Here is a 12141-nt window from a genome sequence, read left to right on the forward strand (position 1 = left end):
TCCCTAAGGGTTTCCGTGGAATTGGATATTTCAAATAAATATCAGCGGCAACCTTTTTTTTTGCATGAGATCTGAGATTTATTGAGCTAATGCATGTTATAACCATTTGCGCACACTTTATGATGATAAACCGACATACCTCACTAACTTTGAACACTACTGTTTTAAATACTTAAAAAAAAGTGTGAATAATGGAGACAGATATTGAGACATAAATAAAATAAATCGGCACCCATATTGAGATATTGGACAGTTTCAAGCACTGCTATATTAAAAGCAAAGACTTGTGCACATCAATTCTAAAAAGTGCATTTTTTTAATGCAATATATATATAAAAAAAAATCAAATTACTTTATATGTAGGATACCCAATTATTTGTTATAATAGCATTATCCCAATGTGCAATACAATTATGCAAGTTAACACAAGAAATAACATACAGACAACCCACATGTTCAATGACCTTGCTTCTAAAATAATGTTTAGGTAAACAAGGTGACAAGTACAAATTGGTGTAGAGTAAATGGTTATTAATGCCGTCTTGATCCATGATGAATGACAGTGTACAGGGCTGGATTTACTCCTGCTTCTTTCCTCCTCTCCTGTAGTAAACTATGGTGGCTGTAACCCAGCCATTGAGAAGTAGCATAATGATGAACCTTGCAAGGACTGAAACAAAATCAAAGAAAACAAAATGTTATGGCTGACTGGTATACTTTGAGACTAAAGTTCCTTCTTAGAATCTAATTGACTAACTATTATAGAGCAGGTCGAGCTAACTGAATAATCAAAGAATTGGCAATTAGACAGTTAATTTGATTGTCAACATTGAATTAAGATGCAAGATCTAAAAATAATTATCTGGGGAAGAAAAAAACAATGGACCCATTATTAAAATGGAGACATTTCTAACATCAAATTCCAACTCAAACTTCTTTCTCAGTACTGATGTCGATAACTGCTTTGGGTGATACTGATGTAATGCTTCTTAAGAACATATAACAAGTTGCATATTTCTTTACTTACCCTGAAAGTCCCCTGTTGTCATTAACGTAGTCACAATCCTTGCTGCGGAAGTAACAAATATCAATATGTGGTACAAGGTCTGTACAGTAAGTCATACTTTTGTTTTAACTTTAGACTGGAAATAAACAAGTTAGCCCATCTTGTGTTAACCTCGCTCTTTTTCACTTTACAGTATTTGTATATTTCATCTTTACAAAGCTGATCTTTGTCAGTTTTTTGTATTTAGTGAGTTTAACCAGGATAGGACTTCACTTAATTCCTTACAGGATTTTGGAAAATTGCACTTAAAATAATAATAATAAAAAAAGCTTGTGTACTACATGCATATGTAGCAGTTATTAATAAGAGCACAGGCTCTGACTTACTTAAACTGGTGTATAAAGCCATGCCCCATGTCAGGGCACTAACTTGCCCGGCATCTCTGGTTTCCCACAAACACTGTAGCTGTGCAAATTTACTAGCAGCGCTGATGAAGGTACACAGGCTCTAGAAAACAAAATGGATGCATTCAATTATCTGAAGTGCTAACCGGCACTTTGCTGAATATAAGGACTACATCTTCTCAATACAGGGAGTTGTCAATTATGCTGGGGTCATTTTTTTTTTTCTTTTTTTTGTAAATAATTTAGTCGTTGCCAATTCGTTTTTATTATTTTCTCCCCAATTTGAAATGCCCAATTATTTTTAGGCTCAGCTCACCGCTACCACCCCTGCGCTGACTCGGTAGGGGCGAAGATGAACACACGCTGTCCTCCGAAGCGTGTGCCGTCAGCCGCCCGCTTCTTCACACTGCGAACTCACCGTGCAGCCGCCTCAGAGCTACAGCGTCGGAGGACAACGCAGCTCTGGGCAGCTTGCAGGCGCCCGGCCAGACTACAGGGGTCGAGAACACCCTGGCCGACCTAACCCTCCCTCTCCCCGGGCGACGCTCGGCCAATTGAGCGCTGCCCCCTGGGAGCTCCCGTCCACGGTCGGCTGTGGAATAGCCTGGACTCGAACCGGCGACCGAGTGCTCTTACTGGATGCGCCCCTCGGGAGCCCCGGGGTCGATTTTAATACTTGTTTTATTGTTGGTATATACTGGATTCTATTGATGAAAAAACACTTTAATGCCTTCCAGTAAGCACTCTTACTTACCATAGCCAAATCAATAATCCACTTCTGAACAGTTAGAAGATGCCATCCAGCAACAAATCTTGACATTTTTTTGTAAAGGTTAATACAAATGGTTAAGATTTGACTAGTGTTGTCTGAATAAAACCTACTGTTATGATACATGCTACATAGTATTGAACCAGTATTTATCTCTATACTTTAAAGGTAAACCTTAAATAGTATTATTTTTAATTAACAAATGCCTTGGAGGACTAATTAAAAATGAACATCAGACTACTGTAACTATACTGACTACTGTATAGAAAAGAAGCAGTCACTCACACCAGAGGGCGCATGACACCTGTTCAAAGTGCTTTTATTTTTTATCCTTTTCCATACAGCCTTGATCTGAATTTAATTTATTTAAAAGTATAAAAAGCCTGGTTTAAAATAGAATGACCCAATTCATAGAAATATAAAAAATTCTATTTAGTGCCATTATTATTATTATTTATTTCTTAGCAGATGCCCTTATCCAGGGCGACTTACAATTATTACAAGAGATCACATTATTTTGACGTACAATTACATTATTTTTTACACATTATTTTTACATACAATTACCCATTTATACAGCTGGGTTTTTACTGGAGCAATCTAGGTAAAGTACCTTGCTCAAGGGTACAGCAGCAGTGTCCCTCACCTGGGATTGAACCCACAACCCTCTGGTCAAAAGTCCAGAGCCCTAACCACTACTCCACACTGCTGTGCCATGAGATAATCACCTGACCCCTAATGCAAACACAGGCATTTCATTTTGATTTGGCACTTCCTGATGACACAAACGCAAGCTGTTTCTTTTTGTACAAACAAAGAAAATAGCAGAGCCTTGGCAGTATTACTGGTATATGTGAGTCTGCAAAATAATGGTAAAGGTCTGGGAACAACAGTCATTAAGTTCTTGTTTCAGCGTTATGAATAAACAGCTTTTTGGTGATCACCCTGTTCACTTGAAAAACTATAGTATAGAGTGGGCAAGTTCAGCACTGTCTTCTTCCAAAAATACAGTAAAGGATACAGAACTGCAGCAAGCAGACAGTGGCTCAGATTTCCATTATAGTAGAAAACCAGCAACAGAAGAATCGCATCTGAAAACCAAACAAACAGAACAAATCTAATTCCTCACATAATGCAATATTATACTGAATATTAACAACTGATAAGAAAACTAAATGCCTTATTTATTTATTTAAATTGTGGACCGGTTTATAGCTATAGGAAATGTTCAATTCAGCAATGGTGCCGACTGTAACTGAAGATTGCAGGATTATAGGATGCTATTAAAGAGCGAGTAACTTCAGATTACATTTTCATATATTTTATTACATTCATTCACCTCAATCATTCTTATTGGTTCTAATAGCAATTACTCAAATGCTTTTTTTTGTTTGTTCAAAAGATGATCTTCAGTTCTAGTCCCCTGCCATTATGTAACATTGGCTACATCGGACAAAGTGTTTTTATAAAAGTAAGAGCCAACTTCTAGCTACTTCGGGTCAAGTACTATGGCTAGTTTGAAGTTACGTACTTTTTAATCGTAACAGGATGCAAGGTATATTTTAAAATATGACTTTAAATAAACAGAGTTAAATCAACAAGCGTCACGATAATCACAAACTGTTGATGGAATTAATTATGTATGGGTCAGCACCAAAAGCTTTTTCAGCAAAGTGTGAAGAGTGCAGATTCTGTTGTATGACTGAAACATGAAGAGAAAGAGAAGGCCTACAGCATTGTCAGTGTTTTCACAAATCAGACTGAGAATCATTTACCAGTGCGGCAATTAAGATTCTAGAAAGACATTTTACCAGCATTTGGGAGTGATGGTTCATTATGCACCTCAGTTTGAATTTCTACTTGTCAGTTGTACATATATGCTATAGAGTTGAGAAGTTACCTTGAGCAATAAGGATGGGATACTCCAGGTAAGTTGGCAATGGGTATTCGTAGTAACTCTGGTATGAGAGAAACACAATGAACCTACAACAAAAATACAGTAATAATCAATTGCAAAGATTTGCCTACTGCACAGTACATTGTAAAAAAAAAAAAAAAACTTGATGCATGACACATTAAATTAATTTAAAAAAGACAAAAAGTAAACAATCTTTCAACTCTAGAACACTGATGTCAAGCATGACCTCATTCAGCTTCTTAACTCTCAACATATACAGCTCTGGAAAAAATTAAGAGACCACTGCAAAATTATCAGTTTCTCTGGTTTTACTATTTATAGGTATGTGTTTGGGTAAAATGAACATTTTTGTTTTATTCTATAAACTACTGACAACATTTCTCCCAAATTCCAAATAAAAATATTGTCATTTAGAGCATTTATTTGCAGAAAATGACAACTGGTCAAAATAACACAAAAGATGCAGTGTTGTCAGACCTCAAATAATGCAAAGAAAATAAGTTCATATTCATTTTTAAACAACACAATACTAATGTTTTAACTTAGGAAGAGTTCAGAAATCAATATTTGGTGGAATAACCCTGATTTTCAAGCACAGCTTTCATGCGTCTTGGCATGCTCTCCACCAGTCTTTCACAATGATGTTGGGTGACTTTATGCCACTCCTGGCGCAAAAATTCAAGCAGCTCGGCTTTGTTTGATGGCTTGTGACCATCCATCTTCCTCTTGATCACATTCCAGAGGTTTTCAATGGGGTTCAAGTCTGGAGATTGGGCTGGCCATGACAGGGTCCTCCATCCACACCTTAATTGACCTGGCTGTGTGGCATGGAGCATTGTCCTGCTGGAAAAACCAATCCTCAGAGTTGGGGAACATTGTCAGAGCAGAAGGAAGCAAGTTTTCTTCCAGGACAACCTTGGGGGGTGCTTCAGCAAGGCTGGAATCAGGCAGATTTGTCTTTGTGAAGGACGCATGAATCAAGCCAAGTACAAGGTTGTCCTGGAAGAAAACTTGCTTCCTTCTGCTCTGACAATGTTCCCCAACTCTGAGGATTGGTTTTTCCAGCAGGACAATGCTCCATGCCACACAGCCAGGTCAATCAAGGTGTGGATGGAGGACCACCAGATCAAGACCCTGTCATGGCCAGCCCAATCTCCAGACCTGAACCCCATTGAAAACCTCTGGAATGTGATCAAGAGGAAGATGGATGGTCACAAGCCATCAAACAAAGCCGAGCTGTTTGAATTTTTGCGCCAGGAGTGGCATAAAGTCACCCAACATCAATGTGAAAGACTGGTGGAGAGCATGCCAAGACGCATGAAAGCTGTGCTTGAAAATCAGGGTTATTCCACCAAATATTGATTTCTGAACTCTTCCTAAGTTAAAACATTAGTATTGTGTTGTTTAAAAATGAATATGAACTTATTTTCTTTGCATTATTTGAGGTCTGACAACACTGCATCTTTTGTGTTATTCTGACCAGTTGTCATTTTCTGCAAATAAATGCTCTAAATGACAATATTTTTATTTGGAATTTGGGAGAAATGTTGTCAGTAGTTTATAGAATAAAACAAAAATGTTCATTTTACCCAAACACATACCTATAAATAGTAAAACCAGAGAAACTGATAATTTTGCAGTGGTTTCTTAATTTTTTCCAGAGCTGTATATAGCCTCCTCGTGTTAATAGAAAGTTCATAATACAAACCCTGCTCCATTATTTAAATTACAGTTCTTATACTGACAGGACTTTAGTTAACATTGTGCAGTGCATTTTAGATCTTTTGGTGAAGAAAAATACAGCTTGCTGGATTAAATGTTAAGTGAATTATAAAGGCATCAAGAATAGCAAATGTTATGTCGCGCATGCAGTGGCTAATGGTTAGAGTTTTAAAAGCCATGGTAAAGATGAGTTGTTACCTCCTTCCATTATCATGTATTATCTTACTATACATTTACATGCACACTGTAAACTCCAAAGATTTATTCAGTATTAGACAATATTATCTTTTCTGGGGATGCATTCAATAGATGAATTATTGATATTTTTTTTAAAAAACTCTAAGCTTTAGCTCAGCAGCACTTGAAAACCTAGAATAAAACTAATGAAAAGGTGCAAGAGCTCTTGTAGTGGTTATGGAATTGCCTACCAAAAAATACTGTTCAAATACTGTAGTATGTCTAAAATAGTATCCATAAAGTGAAAGATAAAAAGCAACCATGCGTGTGCTTGTGTAAATATTTACTGAAAAATAATCCTGTTGCAAAAGCAATGGTTTGAAATGCAACTGCTAAAGTCTCAGGCATTTATTGTAAGAAAGCAAATGGTTGCACAGCATTGTAAACATCACTCTGGCATACGATTCACCAAGACTGTGAGAAGAATTACTTATCCAGGACATGCAGTCACAGCATATGGCTTGTTTAATGTATTGCTAAAAATAAAAACAAATTTAAAAAAACACACACATGGGTGCTCCCTTTGAATACAGAGCCAGCCTTAATCAGGAGAACGTTTTGGGGGAAAAAATCATCAGAAGTACATGCATTCCAGCCAGTGTGAGTGATGTAGTAACAGCTTCTCACTCCAAAAACCAACCTACTGTCCGTTTTACATACTTGCAGTCAAAGTTTCTGTTTGCCTGCTTCATTTAAAGAAAAAGAAAATAAAAAAAATCAGCCTTCTGTGATGCTGCATTATTGAACAAAACATACTCACCAGCCATACAACATTTACATTGATCACATATAATTGATTTCAGTGTGATTACAAGTAATTTATCCAAGTGAAGGACAACACAAACTACCAAATCAATAATAATAATGCTAATAATACCAACCCTTTGAACCTGTACTTAACGTCTTGGCACACCACTGTTACAGTACTATCACACTAGTATTGCGAGCAACATTTACAGGGTGTAATGTTGATATTAAAAGCTTCAATGATAATGCTTATTTTTTAATTACTTAAATATTGGGTTTGATTCTAATTTTTAAATAATCTGTGTAAAGGTCCAGCTATTCAGTTGTAGTCGCTGTGCATTACCACAGACATGTGTAGCACAGGCTAGAGCAGCAAAGTCGGTCTAAGCACCATCTACTGTGATAAACGACACTAGTTGTTGGTATACATGTTTATGGTGAAAGAGAATCTGACAACTAATGCAGAGGAGCCGTTCCTGAACTGTGTGTGTGTGTATACAAAGTATGAAAATATAATTTGCAGCAACAGTACACTTTAAGATCAGTATTGCAGACTAAATAAGTGTAAAAAAAATTAAATAAAAAATAAAATGCGTTATTATGGAAACAGTAACTTCGGTAGTCCTTGACTATACCACACGGTGTCAGTACCGTTGTAGTGTTATAAAGTGATACATCGTCACAATGTGGCACACCTTTCCTATTGTCAAACAGAGGTACATTTACTAATAATTATACTTTTTTTGCAAACCATTAATTATACTTTTTTCTTTTTTTGGAAACTTAAACTGGAAATAGACACTCAATTTCTCTAAAAAGAAAAAACAAATCACGACGAACAAGACAAAATGAGAAGTCCATCGCAAAGCTGCAGAAGTAAATCTACAAGACCCAATGTATTGCATATGGCAAACATTTGCAAACTATTTTCTTAATGGCAAAATATGATCAATTCAGTTTAAAAACAGCACAACGTACCAGATTTGAATGGGCACGGCTGTGCTTTCTAAGCGTAAGTCGTTTAGACATGCGCGAGCCTGCAGCGCCTAAACATTCAACAATGCATTTTCACTTAGTTAATTTACTCGCAAACAATTTAAATTTATAACAACTGCGTCTAGTACTAGTATAATCCAGCGCATGGCTTTACAAAATAAAATGTCTTACCCCGTCAATTCTAGCAGTAAACTTTTCAAGCTAATGCCTCTGGATGATTTAGCTGAAATGAGAGCAAATATCTGTGGGAATTTGAGCACCAAGCACACAAATAAGGTGCTAAAATTGGCAAAATGTAACACTTGATCAGCACTCATCGTCATGTCTTTATTGTTAACCTAGGCGTGTAGTATTGAAACTGTATCTGGTGACTGGACGACTTCCCTCGCCCTGCCTATAGCCTGCAGGAGGAGGAGACAGAACATTACGTCATTTTAATTTTTAAACGCCATCTTGTCTGGGGGAAGTAGAGAGTTTGTGAATGTGAGGTATTTTAAATGCTGTTGTTTTTGCAATACTGTGTGATGTTAACTAAAGCGAAGATTATTTTTTAGGGAAACGTTAAACATTTATTTTTTCTTAAGACGATAAGGGATTTTTTTTCTGGGATTCGTAGTTAGTCATTCATTTATAGTCATTTTCATTCATAATAATACGTATTTTAGATAATTAATTGTACTTCTGTCTAAACACATTTTAAAGTAACGTTTTATTTTCTTTGAGAACAGCTGAGAATCGCTCTAAGTAGATTACTGTATTTAGTACAATAACTTAGTGTTAAGTCTTAATTACTGAAGTGGTTTTCTGTCATGTTTTCAAGAATGCATTATAGTTAATAATAATTGTATTTGTATGTGCAGTTGCTGTATCACCGGTCATGCCTGCCACTTGTGTTGCAATTAACTGTTCAGAGGAGAGGAGTAAAGACACGGCAAAGAGGGGGATCACTTTCCATAGGTAACAGACATAAACGTTTTTATTTGGCCATAATGGTAACATTTACAAATTTAAACAGAGATGAGACGTATAAATTCAGTATTTAACATCTAATTCCTGGAATTCACATAAAATATGTAATTGTTACATGGTGTATTAACTTCATCTTGATATACTGTGTGTGTCTGTGTGTATATATATACAGTCACCTCCAAAATTATTGGCACCCTTGATAAAGATGAGCAAAAAAGACTGTATAAAATAAATAATACCAGTACTGAGCTATATTGTAATTTTCCAACATGTGGAGTATATTTGACTTTATTAATGATTCAATGGAATCAACCAAAATTACACATTTCTCAAATTGTAAATTTATTTCCAAAAATAATGAAGTGTCACAATTATTGGCACTCTTGTTTTCAGTACTTTGTGCACCCTCCCCTTGCAAGGATAACGGCACTGAGTCTTTCTCTATAATGTTTAATGAGATTGGAGAACACATTGGGAGGGATCTTAGACCATTCCTCCATACAGAATCTTTCCAGATCCTTGATATCCTTCGGTCTGCACTTATGGACTGCCCTCTTCAATTGAAACCACAGGTTTTCAATGGGGTTCAAGTCCGGAGACTGAGATGGCCATTGCAAAATGTTGATTTTGTGGTCAATTAACCATTTCTTTGTGGATTTTGATGTGTGCTTGGGGTCATTGTCCACTTGCAGCCAAGTTTCAGCCTCCTGGCAGAGGCAACTAGGTTTTTGGCTAAAATGTCCTGGTACTGGGTAGAGTTCATGATGCCGTTGATCTTAACAAGGGCCCCAGGACCAGTGGAAGCAAAACAGCCCCATAACATCAAAGATCCACCACTATATATTACAGTAGGTATGACGTTCTTTTCTGCACGCGCATCCTTCTTTCGACGTCAAACCCACCTTTGGTGTGCGTGGCCAAAGAGCTCTATTTTTGTCTCATCTGACCATAGCACCTGGTTCCAGTCGAAGTGCCAATGCCGTTTAACAAACTCCAGGCGCTTACGTTTGTTGGTTGCTCTGAATAAAGGCTTTTTTCTGGCAACCCTTCCAAATAGTTTATTGGCATGGAGGTGGCGTCTAATTGTAGATTTGGAGACTTGGTAACCCCAAGATGCAACCAAGTTCTGTAATTCTCCAACTGTGGCCCTTGGATTTCCCTTTGCCTCCCGAACCATCTGCCTCACTGTGCATGGGGGCAAGATACACTTGCGTCCTCTACCAGGCAAGTTTACCACTGTTCCAGTGGTTTTGAACTTCTTAATTATTGCCCTAATAGTGGTAAGTGGTATATTTAGTTTTTTAGCTATTGTTTTGTACCCATTGCCTGATTTATGAAGGTCAACAACCATTTGTCTCTTTTCATTTGTGAGTTCTTTGCCTTTCCCCAGTGTGATGGATGACACATGGATTTCATATGCGTGTTACCTCATTTTTATACCACCAGTGAAACAGGAAGCCATGGAAGGCATACAGTTCTTTTTAAGACTGAGATGAACTTAAAGAAGTTGAATGTTAATGCAGATTTAATTTTGTTTGATTTTATTTATAAGAATCTTTAGGGGTGGCAATAATTCTGACACCTATCTTTTTGAGAAATGTTATTACTTAATAAAAAAACTTATTCTCTGAGCAATTGTATTAGAATAAAAGAATATGTGTTTATTTTATACAGCCTTTTTTGCTTATCTTTATCAAGGGTCCTGATAATTTTGGAGGTGACTCTGTGTGTGTGTGTGTGTATGTGTGATATATATAATGTAAAATGTTTTATTCTTAGTTTTCCAAAGGATCCATTGAGAAGAAAACTATGGAGGGCAGCTGTTCGCCGACGGACACCAGACAAAAAACTATGGGAGCCCGGTAAAAACAGCTTTTTATGCAGCAGACATTTCAAACCAGAAACGTTTGACAGGACTGGGCAAACAGTTCGACTGCGAGACCATGCTGTTCCCACAGAATTCAACTTTACAGTTAAACGGGAGGTATTTAGAGATTACTGAAAATATTATTTAATGCTGATACGTACGTGCGCAGAGTACTCTCTTCATTACAAACAAGAGCAAGTCTATTTTTCTAGTCTTATCTCATAGACATGGTGGTCGTCTGAGTAACATTTAGCAGCCATAGCACCCTGAGGAAGTGAGGAGTTTCAGTCCTATCTATTGTTTTTGTATTGTTATTTCAGTCTATGATGCCACTGCAAGTCAATTTTGTACAACGCGTTTTTTATCACAGACTATTTAGTCCTTTCCTGCTGCTGTACTACAGTATTTTGTACTCTTCTCAGGAAAGTATGCAGTTTATCTTTGTAATGTCTTGTGCTGTGGTTAACTGCACCGCAGAGTACAATGAAGAGTCTTGTAAGATGTTTTTATTTATTTATTTATTTTTTAAAACAATATAATATCCAGTTACCATAGCACCAGCACCAGCACCACCCGGCAGCTAGTGGACTAATACCAGAGGGCAACATTCTTGTTGCAGACCCCACCTTTTTGTTGATAAGACTCTTATCTATCAATCTACAGTTGGAGACAAAGCAGGAAATCACCAAGCCTTAAATGACCCTGCTTCTCCATTAGCGGATCACATTTCTTGGGTACACCAGATTTGTCTGTAGAGCTTTTGAAATCCACACCTAAGTTCTTAGTGCAGTATATAATCTGAGGGTGAGCTGCAGATGCAGGTCCTAGGGCTGTAAAACATTAGGCAACTATTACATTTTATAGCAATTAACATAGTTGCTTCAACGGAGTCTGTAACATACAGTGCCCTCCATAAGTATTGGGACAGTGAAGTCAAAATTGCTATTTTTGCGTACACTCAAGCAATATGAAAATACGAGTAACAGAATGTCACCTTTTATTTCTGGTGGCTTCAAGACATACGTGTTTTACCAACTAAGAGTAACAGCACTTTTATATGAGCATAAGTATTGAGACAATTCAACTTAAAGCAAAATATAAGTATAAAAGCTGGTATTTAGTCGCAAATCCCTTGCATGCAATAACAGCAGTGACTCTGCGACCAATTGACATCACCAAACTCTTGGTATCTTTCCTTTGAGATGCTTTGCCAAGCCTTTACTGCAGCCATTTTCAGCTGTTGCTTGTTTTCGGGAGTTTCTGACTTCAGTCTCCTCTTCAGTAAGTGAAATGCATGTTCAATCGGATTTAAACCAGGAGATTGACTTGGCCAGTCTAAAATGTTCCACGTTTTCCCCCTGATGAACTCCTTGGTTGCGTTGGCAGTGTGTTTTGGGTCATTGTCCTGTTGCATTGTGAAGCGCCGCCCAATGAGTTTGGTGGCATTTTCTTGTACATTGGTAGCCAAGATGCTTCTGTACACTTCTGAAGTCATTCTGCTGCTGC

General features: G+C 37.2%; 1 protein-coding gene across 2 annotated transcripts; it reads right to left on the reverse strand.

The window, feature by feature from the left end:
* Positions 1–53: 53 nt before the first annotated feature.
* Positions 54–8122, reverse strand: slc66a3 (solute carrier family 66 member 3). 2 transcript variants are annotated; one of them, XM_034017019.3, is made up of 8 exons: positions 7782–7949; positions 6717–6742; positions 4080–4162; positions 3201–3270; positions 2165–2222; positions 1393–1513; positions 1028–1069; positions 54–670 (listed from the first exon to the last, which is right to left on the reverse strand). In XM_034017019.3, exons 1-8 carry the CDS (start codon positions 7830–7832, stop codon positions 579–581), a joined length of 543 nt encoding a protein of 180 aa, XP_033872910.3. In that variant the 5' UTR covers positions 7833–7949; the 3' UTR covers positions 54–578. The 2 variants fall into 2 exon arrangements, with proteins under 2 accessions (XP_033872910.3, XP_033872908.1); XM_034017017.3 differs by lacking the exons at positions 6717–6742; positions 7782–7949 and adding an exon at positions 7971–8122.
* Positions 8123–12141: the final 4019 nt, after the last annotated feature.

This window comes from Acipenser ruthenus, chromosome 6, assembly GCF_902713425.1.
Source record: "Acipenser ruthenus chromosome 6, fAciRut3.2 maternal haplotype, whole genome shotgun sequence".
Classification (NCBI taxonomy): Eukaryota; Metazoa; Chordata; class Actinopteri; order Acipenseriformes; family Acipenseridae; genus Acipenser; species Acipenser ruthenus.

Coding starts and splice junctions, on each gene's coding strand:
- slc66a3 (XM_034017017.3), bottom strand. CDS start 8,122: ATGACGATGAGTGCTGATCAAGTGTTACATTTTGCCAATTTTAGCACC. Junction 1,514..2,164: donor GGATTATTGATTTGGCTATG/GTAAGTAAGAGT, acceptor TTTGTTTTCTAG/AGCCTGTGTACCTTCATCAG. Junction 1,070..1,392: donor GGCTTTATACACCAGTTTAA/GTAAGTCAGAGC, acceptor TTACTTCCGCAG/CAAGGATTGTGACTACGTTA.